This window comes from Dendrobates tinctorius, unplaced genomic scaffold (genome assembly GCF_039654945.1).
Source record: "Dendrobates tinctorius isolate UK_male_01 unplaced genomic scaffold, ASM3965494v1 ptg000086l, whole genome shotgun sequence".
NCBI classification, from domain to species: Eukaryota; Metazoa; Chordata; class Amphibia; order Anura; family Dendrobatidae; genus Dendrobates; species Dendrobates tinctorius.
Genome location: NW_027361754.1, coordinates 54,183,424 through 54,207,384, shown reverse-complemented (window position 1 = coordinate 54,207,384; position 23,961 = coordinate 54,183,424). Strand labels below are relative to the sequence as shown.

The window sequence follows — 23,961 nt, the reverse complement described above, 5'->3', positions numbered from 1 at the left end:
GAGATCTCATGGACCAGGTTGTACAGCAGTGTTTGTGCTGTTTTACACATGATCTTCTAGTAAGGGGATCATAGATGTGCTACATGGATGTACATATCTAAATTGGCATGCATGATGATGGGCGAGATGTCTTCCCTTGTCCAAATAGCCATGTTTTTAGAGTTGACAGATGTGTTAACTTTTTCTTTTTATCTTATGGTTTTATTGACTCGTTCACATTTTTTTTTTTTTTTTATTTAGGTTGTTTCTGGTTATAGAGTATGTAAATGGAGGTGACCTCATGTTTCATATGCAACGACAAAGAAAGCTCCCTGAGGAACATGCCAGGTATGGTGCTACTAATACCTGGAGTCATGGGGGATGCAACCAAGATGCATTGCAGAGTTTCCTAATAACCAAATATTAGATTTTGGAGGGTGTTAGACTGCGTGCCCACGTTACTCTTAAAAAACGCTAATAAAACGCATTCCTATGCAATCCTATAGGATTCCGCAGTTGCTGTGCCAATGCTGTGGATTTTTCGCATGTCTATTAATTCTGCGGAATTGCGGCGTAGGATTGCATGTGGCCTATGCCCACCATGCGTAAAGTGAGCGCTTCATGTGCAGATGGTACCCAGGGTCTGGAGGAGAGGAGACTTTCCTCCATGCCCTGGGTATCATATTCCTTTAAAAAATAGAATTAAAATAAAAAATAGGAATATACTTGCCCTCTGTCGGCCCCCGGAGTCCTCAGCGGCGCTGCCGGCAAGTTCCGTTCCCAGGCGTGCTTTGCAAGAATGACCTCTGACGTAGTGGTCTCACGTGACCGCTACGTCATCAGAGGTCATTCTCGCAAAGCATGCCTGGGAACGGAACTTGCCGGCAGCGCCGTTGAGGACTGAGATCGCCGCTGAGGAGATCGGGGGCCGCCAGGAGATGAGTATATCCATACATTTTTTTTTATTACTTTTAACATTCTATCTTTTACTATTGATGCTGCATAGGCATCAATAGTAAAAAGTTGGTCACACTTGTCAAGCACTATGCTTGACAAGTGTGACCAACCTGTCACTTTTCCAAGTGATGCTTCAAATCGCTTGAAAAGGCGCAAGCATTCAACAAGCTAAAAACGCTTGTGCTTTACAGGAAAATGCATGCGAATTCCGCATGTCTTTTACCCGCGGCGGGGAGTTGCGGAAATGCTGCGGATAATTCCGCAGCATTTCTGCAACGCAGGCACATAGCCTTAGAGTACAGTTATAAACATGGGAAGAACATAGTGCAGATAATACACAAGTTGGCATCCAGCTCACTGCCCCAGGGCACATTTGTTATGCCGTGTAAGTCGATTCATACCACTACCTCTTCAGAAGAGTTTGGTGTGTCTGGGGTGGAAACCATGACTTCTCCCCTACCCTGTTCTACTGCTACCATACTACAAGAACGATCTGTATATGCTCAAATGGGAATCGTCTCTCCATCACGGCCAACATGAAAAATAGCAAAACAAGAATCTCCGAATCAGCCATGATTCAAGCAGACCCGCTGATTACTAGAGGAATAAATAACCTGTGTTCTTGTTTCTAGGTTTTATGCTGCTGAAATCTGTATAGCCCTCAACTTTCTGCATGAGCGAGGGATCATTTACAGAGACCTAAAGCTTGACAATGTTCTTCTGGATGCAGATGGTCACATCAAACTAACTGATTATGGCATGTGTAAGGTGAGAAGATCAGGGGTATATGTCGCCAGTATTTTATTACCCCAATGTGAGAGCAGCATGACATAAGGGAGGAGACCCTGATTCCAGTGATGTATTAGTTACTGCGCTGCTTGTCTCGAAAAAGGAGGGTTTGTATGACCTTTGGCCGCACACGGCTATCACATGTGCAGGGGGGCCTTATCTTGGTTATTCCACCGCTACCAACAATGTGACTAATACAGCAAGCTAGTCTTGCCCTAACAAATTATCGCAGGGGTTTATTGTAGATATCCCACTGCTGCCACAATATGTTACAAGCTGCCAGGATTTATGTATATCCCACTTTTCAGTTCCACTTTGGAACTTGCAGCTCTCCGGCACCCCCCTTACCCTCAGGTCAGTGAGGGAACTACACATAGGATAATTAGTTGCCGGATGGGCTACTTGTTGTGCACTGGCTATTAGGCCGCTGCAGCTAGGGAATTATAACTAGTCCTGGCCGCAGTCAGACAAATCAGCTTATAAAACCCCATCCGTCACTGCCAGCTGGCCCACCTGCCCAGAGCACACTTCGCTGCCACCAGCTTCAGATTTCTCTTATTAATATTTAAAATTAATAGAGGGGTTCGAAGCAAACCCAAATTAGTAGCATAATTAACTCTTAGGGACGTGAATTCGTCATAGAGCAAGAAGAGTGAACTTGATAATTTAATAGTTTATTCCCAAAAGATGTGCAGTGTTTACAGAAGATAAAAAGGTTTTACAATATGAGACAATAACAGTATGTACAATGCGAATACACACAAAAAAGATTAAAACAGAAATACACTTACATAATGCTTAGATCATTTCAGGCAGAACCATGCTGGGGGAGGCGGAGCCAGACGTCGCTATTCATTTGAGATCTTATTGCCACGGCATCCCAAGCTAGAATGAATAAGAGGGTAGGGGAAAATGCCTTATACCTTTGGGCTTGTGATATCACTAAAGGGGCTGGTTTTTCCGGCTCCTTCCCCTTGCTTTCAGAGGTACGATCTGGCTAAGAACTTATAATAATCATAACTCACAGAGGGTACCTCGTATAGAAACGCACATAGTATCATACTTTCCAGCTTGTCGCTGGCGATCATTCAAAACCAAACTCAAACTAGTTATTTCACACCGTTCAGGAGAAATCCATTTCTCTGGTTCTGTTGGCGCTGGAACCGTGAAAAACATGGGCTATGATGCTTAGTCGACGCATGTCGCAGAAATGTAACTTTCATATTTTTATCATAAATTCGCAGCATTTTATGACCAAATGATCAGATTCTAATGATAGTCTATGAGAGTAGCTTAGCATAATTTGGAGACAGAGACCCCCTGCTGTGAGGCGGGAAGCCAGTCACTGGTGATTCAGGTTACACTGATTGTGTGTGTGAGCTGAAGGGGGGGTGAGTGGGTGTAGTCTCATGTTACAGTGAGTGAGCAGAAACTTGCAGTTGCTGGCAGGCTAAGGAAGGAAGGAGGGGGGTCAAACCCTCACCACTGACAAAGCAGAGCTCAATATGTGAATAGAGGATTATGCAATGTGATTATCGGGAATTTTACGTCATATTTTACATTATCGTTACAGATACAATCCCGGTTTTCTCTGTTGCAGATTTCTGAATGCTTAGCTCCGTTTAACTCCGCCCACACCACTGATTGGCAACTTCCTGTGTGCATTGTGCCTAGGCAGATAGCTGCCAATCAGTAGTGTGGGTGGGGTTATACAGATCTCATGAATATGGAGGACTACATGGCAGCAGGTGTACTAGTTCTCCAGTGATAAACAGTGATTTTATCAGTAGGAGATTATCAAAACTACAGTAAGTAGCGAAGTGACGCCGCTGAAATCAGGGGCTTTGTCTAAATTATTCTGTGCTCCGATTGAGTGGCAAGAACTTGATAATCCTTTTAATGATTTTATACTGTGCCAAAATAAAAAAAAAGGTAGTGTCAGATTGGGGTCTTATGGGTATACACTGGCTGTAAATTAGTCGATCATTGGGCTGTGTAAACATGGCAGCGATCAGCTGATTATTGCACAACCTCTAGTTTACCGGCTGACAACCCATTTTATGCGGGCCTAAAATGATATTGGTTGGTAGCGCATCTTCCAATGTAAATGGGCTGCCCTGCCACTAATTGATTAACTGTATGGGGACATTTTGCATTGGCACATGAAAGAGACGTTTAAATGAGCGCCTATCCCCTGTATTAATTTGCTTTGAAAAGGTTGTGAACACCTGTAAAAAAAATAAATAAAAACAAAAAAAATCATTTTAAACCTGTCCGACTGGACAGAACAAAAGGTACAAAGGCTGAACTTCCTGCTGGGCCCCTGATTCATACATGGCTGTGTATCCTCCATATTGCACCATGGTTGTACCCAGCGACACTTAATACCAAATGAAACCCACTGGAAACACTACACTATGGGAACTACTCCAATAAAAGTATTAAGGTTTTCTTTTACTACTTAAGTTGGCTAACTTGTGGTCACCGTTCATCGGTTACAGGAGGGTCTAGGACCCGGGGACACGACAAGCACTTTCTGCGGAACGCCAAATTACATCGCTCCTGAAATTCTCAGAGGAGAGGAGTATGGTGAGTAGCTACAGTGATCTGGAATTAATCTTTAGTAATCCCATCTGACCTTATTAATTCCTCACTGCATGAATAAGTAAATCAATAGGAATTACTTTGTGGTGAAGTGGATCAATTAAGTATTCTTGATGTAATGTCCCATGTTGTGGTCTCCTACACTAATCCAGCTGGGAGAAAGCGGTGAGAAAAATCACCTTATTGTGATGTAGCTGACATATAAAAAACAACTTTTCAAGCGCAAATATTACTGATCCATACAACTGCCATGATGCATTTTATTGATCAATGATTCTGTAAGAAAAAAAAATCTTGTGTGCTTCTATGTAAAATCAGCATGGGAAGGTACAGTATAGTATGCCAAGCTATGGTGGCTTTTTTTGGATCTGTCCTACACTGGAGGGAAGATGTAGGTAGATATAGATAGATATATATATTTTAACCTGGAGGGCTTGTCAATATGATGTGGGCTCAGGAACGGAGTATGTGCCATCGATAGTGAGTGTCAGCTGCCACCCTGCTACAAAAGCCAGGATTGTAGAAGTATTTTCCCAACTGTTTAACTTCTTAGATGCCATTTTCATTAGTGACTGTGACATCTAAGTGTTTAGACAGTCAGGGTGCTCCCTCTGTCGCCCCATCTGATGGCTATCTTCAGACTAGAGGGAACGATGCACATTGTAGGGCTGCGCTGCTGAAAGGAAAGTGTTTGGCCAATCTACTATATAATAGTCTAATTCTGCCTGTCTGTAACGGAAATCCCGCGTCGCTGATTGGTCACGCCCGGCTGCCTGCGACCAATCAGCGACAGGCGCAGTCCGGCTGCGAATTGACGCGGAATTCGAACGACGCATGCTACTGTCGGGAGATCTGCGGCGCTAGCCACTGATCTCCCGACGGTTGCGGCGGGTCATCTCCTGCCGCACAGATTTGCCGCAATCAGAGATATTGGCGCAGAATTTAAAGGGGATCTGTCACCCCATTTTTGGCCTATCAGCTGCAGCCACCGCCAATTGGGGGCTTATCTACAGCATTCTGTAATGCTGTAGATAAGCCCCTGAGGAAACCTGAAAGATAAGAAAAAAAGAGTTGGATTATACTCACCCCAGCGTTTGGTCCGGTCCAATGGGTGTCGCTATCCCGTCCGGCGCCTCCCATCTTCATACGATGACGTCCTCCTTGCTTCTCCCTTGGCTCCTGCGTACGTGTACTTTATCGGCCCTGTTGAGGGCAGAGCAGAGTACTGCAGTGCGCATGACAGAAAAAACTGACGGCACATCTAGAACTAGTCTGAATAGGTGCATACCAAAAAACAGCTTACATATCAAATAAGGAAATGGTTGCACTCAATTGCATCAAGACATATCAAATATGAAATATGTGAAATACGAATAGCATAATGGCTTTTGTAATTTAGAAAAAACATATGAGATACTTAGCACAAAATTTGGCCAAAAGATGTGAGCCCATTCACCAACGTCAGGGTGATCTCATTGAACGGGTCCCTATTCTAACTGTCTAGTGTGAACTAACCTCTGGCTAATAACATGGTAAAGCTGTTTTTTGGTATGCACCTATTCAGACTAGTTCTAGATGTGCCGTCGTTTTTTTCTGTCATTTGTATGTTAGCTTTCTGACTGAGCACTCCGCCCTTCATCAAGCTAAGATTTTAATTACATCCAATCACATTTTGGTTCCTATCTTCCTATACATACAGGCTTTACCATCTTATTAGCCAGAGGTTAGTTCACACTAGTTAGAATAGGGACCCGTTCAATGAGATCACCCTGACGGTGAATGGGCTCACATCTTTTGGCCAAATTTTGTGCTAAATATCTCATATGTTTTTTCTAGATTACAAAAGCCATTATGCTATTCATATTTCACATATTTCATATTTGATATGCTTTCATGCAACTGAGTGCAACCATTTCCTACTGCAGTGCGCAGGCGCCGGACCTCTCTGACCTCTCCCGGCGCCTGCGCACTGCTGTACTTTACTCTGCCCTCAACAGGGCAGATAAAGTACGCGTGCGCAGGAGCCGAGGGAGAAGCAAGGAGGAGGACATCATCGTATGAAGATGGGAGGCACCGGACTGCAACACCCACCGCACCCGCCCCGGTGAGTATAATCTAACGTGTTTTTTATTTTTCAGGTTTCATCGGGGGCTTAGCTACACCATTACAGAATGCTGTAGATAAGCCCCTGATGGTGGTGGCCCCAGCTTATGGTGCAAAAATGGGGTGACAGATTCCCTTTAAATAAACTACATACATATTCTAGAATACCCGATGCGTTAGAATCAGGCCACCATCTAGTAGTAAATACAACGGTTTTCATTACCACATCTTGTTTTTAGAGTTGAGTGAATTTGTTTGGACTACGATCAGCAACGAATATTGTTTTTGCTATATTCGTCGAACACAGCCGAACATCATTAGAGTCAATGGGAGTAGAAGTTGCCGAATATGTTCGGAACTGGTCATAAGACAAACATTCGGCACAAATAGGGTACCAATATGGCAAATTCAGATTCGGCAACCGATTCCAAACAAATTTGCTGAATTCTACTTGTTTTGAAGCCACATCAGCTTCTTTTTGAAGTGGGGAAAAACCAAAATACCAAATGGCCATCTTGGCATTGTTGTGAGGCTGACCGCCATATGATACTCTGCAATACAGAAGTATTGGGGAATCGATCAAGTCCTTTAGTAGTTAAGTCCCTCCAACCATCATATCATGATCCATCCTATAAAACCAATGTTTTATGTACCCCACACAGTAACGACTGTAAAAGAAATATATATTGTGAGATAGCGCTGTCATGTAAGTAGGGGATCACACTCTTGCAGCCACTAAACCAGATCCGGCACAGGGTTTTCCATAAAACATCATAGTCCATGCGGTTTATTTAGCAGCATAAACCCACAGAAGCAACATAAAGTTCATTTATATAGCATAGTGTCCATTATAGCTTCCCTCTGGTTATCCTTACATCACCCAGGTCAAGCTAATGTCCATTACACAGGCTCTTCAACCTCAGTGTTATCTCACCCATGTCAGGGTCACTCATGGTTCCTTCACCATCATGCGGCAGACGTACATTCCCTCCAGGGAATTACCAGGCATGTGCAGCCATTACACACAGCGTTCACTTGCTGTCGGAAGGCAGCCCCATCTCACTCAGACGGGACCTTCCACATTGGACCAACCAGGACCCAGCATTCACCCCCATCTCCCTTGTTACCTGAAGACTTCTCCCTGACACATTGAAGCAACACCTCTGCAATATCATTGCTGATCAACACATAAGTCTCCATCCGAAGGCCACCCACCTTGAGATACATAACCGTCCTTCAGGATTCTGCCAATCATCCTCTCTCTTGGGACATCCACACAGCGCCCCCTAGCGGACTCAGTGGTTACTACACCACTATATATATATATTGCCTTGCGAAAGTATTCGGCCCCCTGGAACTTTTCAACCTTTTCCCACTTATCATGCTTCAAACCTAAAGATATCAAATGTAGATTTGATATGTAAAATAACCAATAAATTTCGTTCAACTTCACAATTGTGTCCCACATGTTGTTGATTCTTCACCAAAAATTTACATTTGGCATCTTTATGTTCGAAGCATGATATGTGGGAAAAGGTTGAAAAGTTCCAGGGGGCCTAATACTTTTGCAAGGCACTGTGTGTGTGTGTGTGTGTGTGTGTGTGTATATATATATATATATATATCTATATATCTATATATATATCTATATCTATATATCTATATATATATCTATATCTATATATCTATATCTATATATCTATATCTATATATCTATATCTATATATCTATATATATATATCTATATATATATATATATATCTATATATATATATATATATATATATATATATATATATATATATATATATCTCCAACAATGTATGTAGACCAGCTCACTCCTGTAAACCACCTGGAACCTCAGCTGACCTGGTTAACTCCGTTGTGCCCGGATCTGGATGTAGGAGTCCATCCATACAAATGTGAACAACGACAAAGCAAAGTCCAGCAATAACGTGAGCAATCCAGGATGCTGTTAAAAAATTTTTTCTTTTTATTCATAAATCCATTAAAATGCAATGGTCCAAGCAGTTCAAAACAGCAATAACGCAGGAAAGTGGTGCAGATAGGACATATAATAATATATATATATATATATATATATATATATATATATATATATATTAAAGTGAAAAACAAAATGGCAATCCTACTATCTTTGTTTATTTCAATGAAACGGTAAGGATTCCAGCATCAGAGTCTGGTGCTAATAGCCATAAATTTATTCATACAAAAATAGAAAAAAGTCGCAACTCCCAAACCATAAAACATTGGAAAGCTTAGCAAATGCGTTTGGTAAGACTTCCAATGTTATGCCAGTTTTCTTTTTGTGTCTTTTCTCTATTTCTGTATGAATAAATTCATGGCTATTAACACAAGATTCTGATGCTGGAATCCTTAGGCTATGTGCACATGCTGGGGATTCTGCTGGGGATCCGCTGCGGTTTTGGCCCTGCGGGTCCACAGCAGTTTCTGCTGCGTTGTACAGTTCCCTTTTAGCCTATGGGAAATGAAATCCGCAGTGCACACTGTGCGGAATTTTCCACGCGGATTTGCTGCGGTTTCAAATCCGCAGAAAGAATTGACATGTCAATTTTTTTCTGCGGATTCCGCTGCGGTTTGCCATTTCCTCCATTATAGAGATGATAAACCGCAGGGCAAAACCGCAGAGCAATCCACAGATAAACCGCAGGTTAGATTTTGCTAAATCCGCTCAGAAAAATTCACAGATCATTCCGCAGCGTTTGCACACACCCTAACAGTTTATCTCACTTGTGGCACTGCAAGTTTCCGTGCATTGGATCTTCCTATGGGTGAGCAGACTTTTTTTTTTTTTTTTCATTGTTCATAAGATCTCCCCAAAAAATGGAACAAAAAAAGTGTAAAGGGCCTTTCACACATAGCGATATCGCTAAAGCATCACCGATTTTGTGACGCAACTGCAATATTGCTAGCGATCTCGCTTTGTGTGACACATACCTGCAACCGGCCCCCCCGCTGGATATCGCTGATCGCGCTGGAAAGGCCTGGGCCATTTTTTCATTGTTGAAGTCCCGCTGGCGCCGACTAGCGACGCATGGACGCAGGCGGAAGTCGTCATCATCACTGCGGTGTGACAGGTAAGAGCGACCGCCGACGGATCACTTATCGCTGCTGCGTCGCTGGTGAGATCTGCCTGTTTGTCAGCTCACTAGCGACCATTTAGCGATGCACCAGCGATCCTGACCGGGTCGTATCATTGTTGGGATCGCTGGTGCATCGCTAACTGTAACGGGACCTTAAAATTCGGTGAAATTAAAGAAAACACCTGCCCAAAGAAACAAACTTTTATACAACTACATATATGGAAAAATTAATATGCTAAGGTTCTCTGAAAGGTGGGGATGAAAAACAACAAAAGAATGGAAGTTGCTGTGTTTTGTCAGTAGTTGTGAAAACACTTTTTGGCATTTATTTTCATGTGGCAGGTTTCAGTGTGGATTGGTGGGCTCTCGGGGTCTTGATGTTTGAAATGATGGCTGGAAGATCTCCATTTGATATCATTACTGACAATCCAGACATGAACACTGAAGATTATCTTTTTCAAGGTCTGTAGAAGCTAAGAAAAATAAGTTGTTTTTTTTGTTTCTTTTTTCGCTAAATCTGTAGAATAAAATGATTTGTATTGAAATTGGGCATGCCTATTTCCATACGCTCTCTTAACAATTCATAAGTATGGCTGTGGCAGTCACCTCACCAAGAAGGAAAGGCTCACATCCCTGGGATAGGCCATAAATGTGTGTGATGGGAACACTCCTTTAGGGAAAGTATGATTAATTTCAGCATGACAGGACAAATCAGGTCACCTTATTGAAGGCTATGGGAATCCTCAGTACTGAGACATTTCCTCACTTGAACATGATGTACAAAGTTGGCCATAACTAAGGTTATAGCTGTGTCTGAAACGCGTTGGAAAGATGTCATGATTTTTTATTAGATTGTCCCTGGGTTGTAAAGATGTTGAGATAGAAATGGTTATCGCTGCTGCAGTCTCTTTGAAAATTTAGAAACCACTTAATTCTCCAAAAATTGTATAAATTTTCCCTTCACCCATGACAGCACCACCTGAGAGAGGGATCCGCCCCGCCAGGACAGGAACCTACTGAAATATAAGGGGTGGCACCTCAACCCCGCTTCAGTTGGGTTCCTGTCCTGGAAGGGATCCCAGTCTGACAGTGGCGGTGTCTGTCATGGAAAATGGACCCAGGGCCGTCGGTGGCCTGGAAGCGCAGTCCCCGGGGTTCCTCCTGCAGGCCCCGGGTTCGTGCGGGCGCGGTATGGCGGCCTCCGCAGCGGGGCTCTCCTCCGTGCCTCCCTCCCCCTACGCGCGCCCGATCCTTCTCCCTGGGACGACAGAGGAAGCCGGGGCGGCTTCCGGCGTCTGACGTCAGCGGCGCAATGCACCCTGGGAGTGTGCCGGCTGACGTCACAGACGCGACGGCAACATGACGCCTGGTGCGGCGCCGACCGCAGTAAGAAGAGCGGCCAGCGGTCGCAGGGAGGAGGGGTACCGACCACTCACCGGATACACCTACAAGAAGGAGGGCAAGGAGCAGGACGGCCAGGTGTTACAATGGGGTCACAGCAGGAGCGTTCACAGTCTCCACCGTCCCTGCCCCCGTCGCAGACCTCTGCACGTGAACATCGGAGCCGTTCAAGCAGCAAGAGCAGCAGCCGCCCAATCCACAGATTGAGGGATTCCTCGAGGTCGAGAGAGCGCAGACCGCATGCTCCAACACAGCCTTCGAGTCCGGTACCCGACTTTGTGGGTGGTGAGTGATCTTCGAGAATGTTAGACCAATATTAATAGGGTTCTTCTTGTGTGTTACTTTTTTCCTTAGGGAAAAGGCAAAAAAGCAGGGAGCAAAAGGAATAATAGAAAGTGTGCTATATGCCAGAGCCCCCTAGCAAAAGATTGGCAAAAGGACTTTTGCGCCAGCTGTATCCAGCGGACTATGGCGGAGGAGGTGCCGAGCCTGGCAACTAACCTCAGATCAGTCATAAGGTCCGAGGTAGAAGGCTCACTTAATATACTATTAAAGAAAAAGAAAAAAAGTAGGAGAGACTCCCCAACTTCTTCGTCAGACTCTTCGTCTGAATATCAGGTCGAACACAGGTCCTCGTCCTCCTCGGATAGTGATACGGGGGGCAGACAGTGTTTTCTGGTAGAGGATACAGACGCTCTCCTTAAGGCCATTAGGACAACCATGGGCATACAGGAGGAGAAAGCAACTAAGTCCCTAGAAGACATAATGTTTGAGGGGTTACAGGAAAGGAAAAAGCGCACCTTTCCGGTTAATGAGAAAATTCAGGCGCTCATTGAAAAAGAGTGGAAGAAATCTGAAAGATCAGGTAGCCTTCCCTCCTCCTCAAAAAGGAGATATCCCCTTGAGCCTAAAGATGCAGAAATATGGGACAAGGTCCCAAAAATTGATGCAGCAGTATCCAGATCATCTAAAAGGTCGACCCTGCCCCTAGAAGACTCACGAGTGCTGAGAGATCCACTAGATAAAAAAGCAGACTCCTACCTAAGACATGCATGGGAAGCAGCGGCAGGGGGACTGAAACCAGCAATAGCCGGCACCTGCACAGCCCGCTCCTTAATGATCTGGTTACAGCAGCTAGAAGAAAAACTCGCATCCAAGGGGTCAAGGGAAAAAGTTTTGGGAGAAATGTATCTTCTACATGGTGCAGCCGCCTTTTTGGCCGACACCTCTGCCGATTCCATGAGATTGACGGCGAGGGCAGTGGGGGTTATCAAACGCCGCAAGGCGTGTATTATGGCTTTAAGGCTGTCCTGGAGACCTACAATCAAAAGCTAAATTATGCTCTCTTCCATGTGATGGACAATTTCTTTTTGGGAAAAATTTAGGCGACATCCTGGAAAAAAAAGCAGGGGACAGGAAAAAGGGCTTCCCCAGATTTACGGGAGATCAAAGAAGACAGCCCTTTCGGAGGGGAAAATTCAATAAGGGCCGTCCTCCGGGGGATCGGAAAAGATGGGAGGACAAAAGAAAGAAAGAGTCTGGATTCATGTTTGGGGGAGCCGCTTCATCCGCAAAGAACTTCCCACAATGACGCCGGTATCCCTGTAGGGGGGAGACTGATGCTCTTTTATCAGGCCTGGGAAAATATATCTTCCAACACTTGGATTTTAAACATCATAAAAAATGGCCTAAAATTTCCTTTTTTTTCAACGGCCGAGAGCATCGTTTGTGGTGACCCCCGTCAGGAAAGGGTTAGAAGAGCAGTTGGCACTAGAGGCAGAGATCCTAAGTTTGCTGGACAAACACATTCTGATCGAGGTTCCAAGCGAACAGGAAAGAAGGGGTTTCTACTCGCCCCTCTTCCTAATAAAAAAAACGGATCATTCATTCAGGATGATTATAAACCTCAGAGGCCTCAACCAATGGATAGAAAACCAGACCTTCAAAATGGAGTCAGTGACTTCGGCCATAAAACTGTTACACCACAATTGTTTTATGGCCGTAGTCGACTTAAAGGATGCCTACTACCACATCCCGATCCATCCAGAGTACCAAAAATACTTAAGGGTAGCTCTCTACATCCAGGGCAGCCTCAGACATTTTCAGTTCAGAGCCCTTCCATTCGGCATATCCATAGCCCCGAGGGTATTCACGAAGGTAGTAGCAGAGATGACAGCCTTCCTCCGAATCCACAACACAATTATAATACCCTACTTAGACGATTTTGTAATTGTGGGCAACTCGGAACGTCACTGCACAGAACAGGTGGAAAGGGTAACAAATACCCTACAGAGACTGGGCTGGATGGTGAATGTCAAAAAGTCAAGGCTACAACCCCTTAAAAGGCAAATGTTTTTAGGATTCATCTTGGACTCGGAACAGCAAAAGTGTCTTTTACCAGAGGCCAAGGTGGAAAAGGTGAGGAATATGACCCTGGCAGCAATAGACCAACCTCACACAACCCTGAGAGGGGAGATGTCCTTACTAGGCACACTGACAGCCTGTATTCCAGCGGTCAGATGGGCACAATTTGATACCCGTCAACTGCAAGCAGAGATCCTATCAGCACAGAAATTGCTAAAAGGGCGCTTAGAAGGAAGGCTGGAACTTTCCTTAAAAGTCAAAAACTCTCTCAGATGGTGGCTAGTCAGAACAAACCTAGTAGCAGGGACATTATGGCACAGGCCAGTATCCGATGTGATTCTGACAGACACAAGTTCCTCGGGGTGGGGAGCACACCTGAGGGGACGGGCAGCCCAGGGGACACTAAGAACAAAACGCATCCTCCAACCTAAGCGAATTAAGGGCCGTAAACAACGCCCTAAGGATATTCATCCACAGTCTAGAAGGCCGCAATATCCGGATCATGTCGAACAAAAAGTGACAGTGGCTTATATCAACCACCAGGGAGGGACAAGGTTACACTCCCTAATGAGCGAAACCAACAAAATCTTTCGCAGAGCAGAAAGACACCTACACTCTCTAATGGCCTTACTCATCAGAGGGGTGGAGAACATACAAGCCGATTTCCTAAGCCGCAACACATTGAGGCAGGGAGAATGGGCCCTAAGTCACTTAGTGTTCCAGAAGATAGTACAACTCTGGGGAGAGCCAGTATTAGGCCATGTGCACACGATGCAGATTTGCAGCGTTTCCGCAGCGGATTTTACCGCGCAGAAACGTTGCATATCCGCATTGTGATGTACAGTACCTTTAAAATGAATGGGAAAAAAAAACCGCTGTGCAGACGCTGCGGATTTTTCCGCGCGGTTTTCCTGCGGTACAAAATCCGCAGCATGTTACTTCTTTTGTGCGGTTTTCTATCTCCCCTGTCACCAAATCCGCAGGGGGAAAACCGCAATGGAAAACCGCACAAAAACCGCATGAAAACTGCGTGAAAAATGGAAGAAATCCGCAGGAAAAAATGCAGGTCATTTGACCTGCGGTTTTCTTCCATTCTGCACGGAAAAATCCGCAGGGCTCAAAACTCCGTCTGCACTCAGCCTTAGACCTCTTTGCAAACAAAAGCAACAGGCAGGTAAAAAGATTCTTTTCATTGAACCCAAAAGAAGACCCATGGGCAGTGGACGCATTACAAATTCCGTGGAATTTCAAACTGGGTTATGCCTTCCCTCCTTATGTTATGCCTTAGGGGCAGCACGGTGGCTCAGGACCCAGCGCTGGAGTCCTGGGTTCGAATCCCACCAAGGACAACATCTGCAAGGAGTTTGTATGTTCTCCCCGTGTTTGCGTGGGTTTCCTCCGGGCACTCCGGTTTCCTCCCACAATCCAAAGATATACTGATAGGGAATTTAGATTGTGAGCCCCATCGAGGAAAGTGATGATGTGTGCAAACTGTAAAGCACTGCGGAATATGTTAGCGCTATATAAAAATAAAGATTATTATTTTCTCCGGTAGCTCTAATCCGAGCAGTGGTGAAGAAAATAAGAGAGGATCAGGCCAGAGTGATCTTAATAGCCCCGTTTTGGCCAAAAAAGGCCCTGGTTCTCACTACTACAGATGATGTCCCTCTCAGATCCATGGGGTGCAGCCAGAGATTCCAGACCTGCTAGCTCAGGGTCCGGTATTCCACACGCAAGTCAAGGGGTTCCATCTGACGGCGTGGAATTTGAGAGGTCACTTTTAAAAAATAGAGGGTTCTCCCCTGGGTTGGTGGCTACACTGATGAAAAGTAGAAAGCCAGTAACAACTAATATATACGGTAGGACATGGAATAAGTTTCTGCAGTTCCTAGGAAGACCGTTGGACCAAGAACCCTTGATCAAGGCCATCTTAGAGTTCTTACAGGCAGGACTACAGCTAGGCCTATTGGTAAATACACTCAAAGAACAAGTTTCAGCACTAGGCGCTCTATATAACTGCAATATAGCAGCAAACAGATGGGTAGCTAGATTCATTAAATCTTGCCAGAGGTCTAGACCAATCCCTTTGCCAAAAATAGCTCCCTGGGATTTAAACCTTGTGTTAGAATCTCTCACGAAGGAACCATTTGAACCAGTGCAACAACTACCAGTAAAATATCTTACCCTAAAAAACATTATTTTAGTGGCCCTTACATCGGCACGTAGAGTAAGTGACTTGCAGGCTCTCTCGGTTAACCCACCTTATACCCAGGTGTACCAGGACAGGGTTGTCCTAAAAACAGACCCTGCTTATTTACCGAAAGTTGTATCAGATTTTCACCGAAGCCAGGAAATTGTCCTCCCCTCCTTCTGTGACAATCCAAAAAACCCAGGAGAGGAGAAATTCCATAATCTAGACGTTAAAAGAGCCCTCTTAGAGTATATATCAGTAACTAGCCAGTGGAGGAGGTCCCAGTCCCTATTTGTAGCCTTCCAGGGTGCCAGGAAGGGTTACGGAGTATCGAAAGGGTCTATTGCCAGATTGATTAGGGAGGCCATTAGTTTAGCCTACTCAGCTAGTGGTGTTCCGATTCCTGACGGCATCAAGGCTCATTCCACCAGAGCCGTGGCGACCTCCTGGGCTGAAAAAGCAGAGGTATCAATTGAACAGATTTGTAAGGCCGCTACCTGGGCCTCACCCTCAACCTTTTTTAAACACTATAGATTAAATCTATCCTCCTCTGCTGACTTAACCTTTGGTAGAAGGGTGATGCAAGTGGTGGTCCCTCCCTAAGGTGTTCGAAGTCTCCAAAAATCTCTCAGGTGGTGCTGTCATGGTTGAAGGGAAAACCACCATGGTTACTTACCGGTAGCCGGTTTTTCCAGAACCCATGACAGCACCCGTATATTCCCCCCCCTTTTCACTGTATGGGTGTGCACGTTAACAGGGTGTATTTGTGTGATGTGGTGTTGGATAAACATGTAAGTAACCGGGACGTCCTCTCAATGCTCTGTAACCAACTGAAGCGGGGGAGAGGTGCCGCCCCTTATATTTCTGTAGTTTCCTGTCCTGGCGGGGCGGATCCCTCTCTCAGGTGGTGTTGTCATGGGTTCCGGAAAAAACGGCTACCGGTAAGTAACCATGGTGGTTTTTGCAGTAAGTGGAAGACTGGGAGGAGGGGGACACAGCTGTAGATATAACTCATGTACAGATACAATAGGAGTAAAAGTTGAAAAATATCTAATTGGTGAAATGTTCAGCAAATCGCTGGCATCACACCTGAAGGAGCCTGCCCCACTCAGCAGGTCTATTGTAAAAGTTGCTGTATGTAAAAGGACAATACACCAGAAGTAGGGACTACTACTTATGTAATGAAAGTGTAGGTAGTGGAGAAACAAATGAGTTAATTCTGCTCTGCCATATAGAAAGGATAAAGGATTAAGTGGTTTACTCGTCAGCACCTTTCGAAGTACACAACTTCTTCCTCAGGACACCTACAACTGAAGTTGTATACCTCAAAACAGGTTGATGATTAAACCACTTATACTCGGATTGGCATCCTTTAACCTCTCACCGGCAGCGCAGAATTAACCCATTTGTTTCTGGACTTCCTACGCTTTCATCTCCTTGTGGGGTCTGTAGCAGCCTCATGCGTTATCAGTGGTTGTGTGCACACAACCCGACCAGGTGAGCACAATTATGCAATTGTTACCCAGATAAGTCCCTATTTTGCGCTTTGCCTTTCTCCAGTCTTTCTCCTTCGGAAACTTAGGTAAATGATGAATATTCCTTAGTATTTTACCCTTGTTCTTTATAGAATAAAACTAATTATTCATTTATCTGACCAGTTATCCTAGAGAAGCCCATAAGGATTCCAAGATTCCTGTCTGTGAAAGCTTCCCATGTCCTGAAAGGATTTTTAAATAAGGTAAGCAGAGGAAAATCATTTATCGATTAATGGCTGTGCTGCTGGAAATAACAGGTCTTCATGCTCTGGGTTAGGAAGGGTGAGCTTTATTTACCGACGCGTTTTGAAGTCGGACAAATGATTTTATCAGGACAAACCACAATGCAAATGTGCCAGCAGCGCAGCCACTAAACGGGTTTCTTCGTAGCACAAACTTTGAGGCTATGGGCCTACGTAGCGTTTTATTCTGGACACTAAAAACCGGACTCCTTCCCAGAAATCGCGCGTTTTTTTCCGCGCGATTTCACTGCGATTATGTTAGCGATTTTGCCGTGATTTTCGCGTGCGATATTCAAGCACTTTCCAAGCGATTTGAAGCATCGCTTGGAAAGTGATTGACAGGTTGGTCACACTCGTCAAACATAGTGTTCGACAAGTGTGACCAGGTTTTTACTATTGAGGCCGCCTATGCGGCCTCAATAGTAAAAGATAGAATGTTAAAATGCTAAAAAAAATAAAAAAATCGGGGTATATTTACCTTCCGGCGTCCCGTGCTGCCATCCTGGGCCACAGCGTTCCCAGTAATGCCTTGCGAGACCTGTGATGACGTAGTCTCGCTTTGCTATAGCGATCTCGCGAGACCACGTCATCACAGGGCCGTGCCGCAAGGCATTACTGGGAACGCTGTGGCCGGGAATGCAGCGCGGGACGCCGGAAGGTAAATATACCCCGATTTTTTTTTTTTTTTTTTTTTTTTTTTTTTTTTTACAGGGGTATGGTACCCAGGGCCTGGAGGACAGTCTCCTCTCCTCCACACCGTGGGTACCAACCGCACATGAGACGCTTCACTTCCCGCATGGTGGGCATAGCCACATGCGGGAAGTAAGCGATTCTCATGCATTCCTATGGGTGCGGAATCGCTGCAATTCTTTGTGATTCCGCACAAAAGAATGAGCATGCTGCGATTTTTTCCGCGATGCGATTCCGCCGCAGAAAAAAGCGCAGCATTAGCACAGCATGTGCGGAATGCCATAGGAATGCATGGGGGCGTTCTGTACAAGATTTTTAAACGTTTTCGCGCCGAAAATCGTGGCAAAAAACGCTTAAAAATCGCTACGTGGGCACATAGCCTGAGAGTCACTTATTAAAATTTTGTTTTCCTTCAGAAATAAGATACAAAGTGATGGACACAAACCATTTTTTTGACACTCAACATTAAACAAATTATACTGGTATTTATTTTAGAATCATCTGTTTATTTATGTCATGAAATTTCCTTTTTTATTTTATAGGATCCCAAAGACAGACTTGGATGCCAACTTCAGACAGGCTTCACTGATATTAAGTCGCATACGTTTTTTCGCAGCATAGACTGGGATATGGTAAGCCAAAAAAATGTCATTGTCCAAAACAGGAAATAGAAGAACTGATTCAATAATTTTTATTTTTTTTTTCTCAGTATCGGATCATGGTAAAATATATTATACATTTAGAATTATCGAGAGGGGGTGATTTTTCAGTTAATGATTTTATTTTTTTAATCCATGCTTTTCTAGTACAGCATGATTTTAGGAAATGAACCATTTCATAGCTATTTTATGTGCCTTTACACTCACCAAATCAACCCTACATTGTGTAAACCTGTCCAGGGTTTATTTATTTATTTTTTTTAACACATGAGATGCCATATTTCCTACAAAGGGGTACTTTAAAAAAAAAAAAATATGAGAAAAAATGTATTCAATGGAGGAGGGTAGGTTCACACAGAGTTGATTCTGTATCAAAATTTACAATGAGAAACCCTTCAAATCTGCTTGCAACAAGCATCCCAGTTGTTTAAATGAGAACATGCGCCTAAAGTATTCGTCACTTGGCGTGATTTTAATGTGTTTAAAAAAAAATGTAGTAAATTCTTTGCGTTTAAATCGTGGCAAAATGCACTGTTAAGCAGTGTTTTTGTAGCAGAAATGTGTAAATAGATCACATACTGATACTTCCCATATTAGAATTTAAAATTTGTCAAAAGTCATATCAAAATGACTCCAAAAACCACGGGTCTTTTAGGCTATGTGCACACGTTGCGGATTTGCTTACACAAGTTTCTGCGCGGTTTCTCTAACTCTTTGCAGAAAACGCAATGGAAATTCCATGCGTTTTTTGTGTGGATTTCATGCGTTTTTTATGCGGACTTGAATGTGGAATTGTGTGCGGATTTGTTAGCTAAAGAGATATTATTTTTGAAAAAAAATTAATTTTCAAGTCCAACCTGCATTGTTGATGTGCTTCAACCAACATAAGGCTCTATTCTAGATTCTCCGCCCACAAACTCTTCCTCGTTCTGACATCATGTCCTTTTAACAAATCTGCTGCGTTTTTTGCACTAAATCCGCAAACCTTTTTACATCTGCATTTTTACTACAGATTTGACTGACTCAATGGACGTCAATGGGTGAAAAATGCTGCAGATCCACAAAAAGAATTGACATGCTGCAGAAAATAAAACACTGCAAATCAGGATGGAATTTTCCACATCATGTGCACAATTCAGGATTCTCATTGATTAACCTTGCTTTAGGAATACTTTGTGTTTTTGCTGTAATTCCGTGCAGGAAAAACTGCTGGGGACCCGCAACAAATCCACATCGTGTGCACATAGCCTTACAATTTTTAGACTTTTTTTTTTTTTTGCAGCAAGAAAAATCTGTTAAAAAAAAAAACAAAACTGATCAATGAGTATACTTGAATTTGGACCACAACAAACATGACAGACACCATAAGGAAAAAGTCAGCTGGCCGTATAAATCTGACAGAGATCGGACTTGAGCATGACAGCTGCATAGAAATATATTAAGCCGTCACCCTTGGGTCGGGAGAGCCGCAACCGGCATTGTGGTCCGATTTATATGGCCATCTGCGCCCTAAAAATTGGCCATTCGTGAAATAATTATGCATATATCCTGAGACTGTCATTCCCTTAATGCCCAGTAGATGGCAGCTGTGACCTATGTATTAATAGAAGTTGCTCTAGAGTTGATGATTGATACTTCATTACTTTCTAATCTGGAGAACAGTGTTAGGCTATGTGCACACGTTGCAGGTTCACCTGCGGGTTTTTCCGCGCGGATCCGCAGGTAAAGTGACCTGCGGTTTTCTTGCGGTTTCACACCTCTACTATGTTCAAGGTGTGAAACCGCTGCGGAAACCGCCCAAACAATTGACATGCTGCGGTTTGTAAATCGCAGCAAAATCGCGCGGAAAAAACTGCAGCGTGAGCACAGCGGTTTTGAAAAGCCATAGGGTTACATGGTACTGTACCATGTCTGCGGAACTGCTGCGTTTCCGCAGGGCCAAAACCGCTGCGGAAACGCAGCAGAATCCGCAACGTGTGCACATAGCCTTATTGCTCTACATAATTTCCATGCGATAATAAACTCAGAAATAATATTTTTTTATTGTCTTTTTTTTTTTTTTAAAATAAATTAGTTTTCTCTTTTTTTTTCCTGTCCATTTTAGACACTAATAAAGTTAGCAAAAGATTATTTTTGGCTGAGTATTGGCTGACCAGAGACATCCTGCTCTGTGTTGACAGATCTGTCTGCAGATGGTGTCTGTTAATAGCTAATACTGAAGTCATGTGCTACAGTTGGTCATAGATAGAATTCTTTTTGGATTATAGTCACCCAGATGTGTCATCGCTCCATGGTGAAGCGTAAGGGCCCCCCTATGGACAGGTATGGGCTACAATCTGAAGTTTATTGGGGCCCCGATGGAGATAAGGATCCGCCATGTCTGATTTCAGACTGCTGATCCTTTTTTCTCTAATTGATTAGATGATGCCAGAGAGGTCTGACTGCGGCTCTCATAGACAATAGTGAGCGCTCCTGTATAAGAGATTCGGGTGAGAGAGCTGCTGGTTGAACAGTCGGTCGAACCGGTATTTGGTTGATGGCACGACTATCTAATATATATGGGGGGGGGCTTAAATCTCTATAGAATAGGATTGTTAATGGTCGTATTAAAGGAAGGGGTCGGTGTTGTGCTGATTTGGAGGGTAGAGATGGGATGCAATGCAGAACAAGATGCCATAGATCTCAACAGGAAACTCTGCAGGCAGCAGAAGCCTGTACAGTGGTCCTGGATTGGCAACGTCATTTTTTTCTATTGAGGCTAATGCAGGAGTAAGATTTGAGAATGCAAATCTCTCAGTACAGAACGTGACTGTGGAGGAATACTGATCACCACCACTCTTCTGGGATGAAACGTAGGGGACTGTTTATGTAACAGGAAGAAGATTCCCTCTTTTCCAGGCAAACAGAAAAATGTTGTGTGTCCTCAAAGTGGAGAATGTAATTATTTCAATGTAGTTACAAATACTGCTGTAATGCATTGATGAATTGCCTCTTTCATCTATTTTGGGGCATATTTAGCGCAGGTGTCTAGGGTAGCTGAGCTAAAGACGGCCGCAGCTGCTTTATTTTGCAGTAGCAATATGCCATCTAGTGGCCACAAGCAGGATAGCTAATAACTTGTTTCTGTCTCTGTAGTTAATTACTGAAATATAGGAATGTTTTCAGCTGAATTCCTTGCTGAAAGCTAATTGGGGAAAGCAACCAAAATCAGAAGTCATACAAATTAGTCTTCCGTGTGGTTCATCCATTAGACCAATGTTAGAGGGGTGCTAGTATTGGGTTCTCCTATTGTCCCTGATCAATTTTTCTCAGTCTGGTGAAGCAAAGTTTAGCACCAGCTCTGCTTTTTTGGTTATTTCCATTGTTCTCTTTGGTCACAAGAACAAATGAAATAATGGAAGTCGCTGACTTCCTGACATAAAGAATGTGAACAGTAGACCACATTGACTATAATGAGACACTGCTTATTGATTACCTGGAATCCAGTGGATTTTTCCTGCTCTAATACCCCGGTTATCTTGCAGGGCTTCGGGCTTCTTTTTTTATTTTTAGACATGGAGGTTTGGCTGGCGGAGTGAATGTACCAAAGGTTGGTGTTGTTTTTGCATACCTGGCTGAGTTTCCAGGTTATGTCTCACACTTTTACTGCTTTCCTGTTATGCTCGGGTTGTACAAGGGTTATTAACCCTGTAATGTGTGCAGTTATCATCATCTCCCCCCCTCCTGTCCACCCTTATTTTTCCTTTTTAGTATGGTCCCCCTGTACCTTGGCAGTAGATGAGTGAACTGTATGGTTAATATCCCCTGTGCTAAAGGTCACTTCTTTCCTGTAAACCGACATGTGCTGGGATTTCTGCAAGGAAACAGACATCTCATTACACATCTATTTGTTCTGCTGCTGCTATTTATTTGTATGAGCAAGGATGCCCCGCTAGACTGAGATCATTTCCACCACAGCGCCTGGCTGCAGTCACAGATGAAAGGCAGAAATGTTGTCTGATCACAGCTAAATAGCAGCCGCACAACACTGCGACCAGTAGAAGGATTTGTCTTCTTTTGGTCTGCTCCCCCCAGTGCTCTCTCTTGGTGCCAGGGCTCCGGCTTTTATTATTTTGCTTGATAACAGGCTTATTTAAATCTCTAGAGATGTGTAGAAAGGATCAGCCCGGGAGTGTTCTCTCTCTTTTTTATTTTTCTTAAGTTTTTCCTTCCCTTTTTTCAGCAATGTTTCGGAGTCTATTAAAATTCTGCCTGCATTGACAGATGGCACTGAGAGGGTAACCGCGGTCAGCGCCCAGCAGCTCAGGATCTATGGGAAAAATTCTGCCACATTTTACCTTCACACACATGGATTGTGCTTCACTGTTAATAACGTATTGAATGATCTGGGTGTGCGGGAGCCTGATCGGCACCCGGGGGCATATTGTGAGTCTGGGGAGCTGTCAGCTGAGTGAAGAGTTTTGCTGTCTGCTTAATGATGATTAAATATATATTATAAGCCTTTCTGGGAATATTGCTCTAAATTGTAGGGGGCTACAAACAATAGATTTATCTAGCTCACAAGGCTACTATCAAAACCTTTATCTTTACTGAGGCCCTGCATTGCCATAAAGCAGCAATGTTATAACAACTTACATTCCTTTTTTATTCCTCCTGGAAATGTATGAAAAAATGTTGGGTTTTGTCCTCCTTCTGTGCCTACGCAAGCTTGACCATCCCAATGAGTGCCCACAATATCCAAATTTATTTTACTCCCTTATACAACGCCATTAATTCCACAGCACTTTACAGACATTATCACTGTCCCCAATGGAGCTCACAATCTACATTCCCTGTCAGTATGTCTTTGGAATGTTGTAGGAAACCAGAGAACCTGGAGGTGCGAGGGTGTTAGCAGGGAGGCCACAGAAAGGATGTTGCAGTAGTTGAGGCGGGAGATGAGGGCATGCACAAGCATTTTTGTTGATTGAGGAAAGGACGGAAATATTTTTCAGCTGGAGGCGACAGGAAGTGGAAAGAGCTTGGATGTGCGGTTTGAAGGACAGGGTAGAGACAAGGAAAACTCCAAGGCAGTGGACTTCCGGTAAGGGGGAAAGCGTGATGTCGTTAATTGTTATAGATAGATCAGGTAGGGAAGATCTGTGAGATGGAAGAAAGATGATGAGTTCAGATTTGTCCACATTGAGTTTGAGGAAGCGAGAGGAGGAGGAAGATATGGCTGATAGACACTCCAAGATTCTAGACAGCAGAGAGGTAACATCTGGGCCAGAGAGGTGGGTCTGAGTGTCATCAGCATAAAAGTGGTACTGGAATCCATGGGAC

General features: G+C 43.9%; 1 protein-coding gene across 5 annotated transcripts in view; it reads left to right on the top strand.

Annotated features, from left to right (window-relative positions):
• Window positions 1–23,961, top strand: part of PRKCZ (protein kinase C zeta) — a 285,933-nt gene that overhangs the window by 225,754 nt on the left and 36,218 nt on the right. For all 5 annotated transcript variants that reach the window (XM_073585407.1, XM_073585406.1, XM_073585410.1 and 2 more), the window contains 6 exons: window positions 241–327; window positions 1,569–1,704; window positions 4,227–4,314; window positions 9,900–10,019; window positions 17,172–17,251; window positions 18,523–18,612. In XM_073585407.1, the coding sequence (XP_073441508.1) occupies window positions 241–327; window positions 1,569–1,704; window positions 4,227–4,314; window positions 9,900–10,019; window positions 17,172–17,251; window positions 18,523–18,612 (601 nt within the window). The remainder of the gene's footprint in view (window positions 1–240; window positions 328–1,568; window positions 1,705–4,226; window positions 4,315–9,899; window positions 10,020–17,171; window positions 17,252–18,522; window positions 18,613–23,961) is intronic.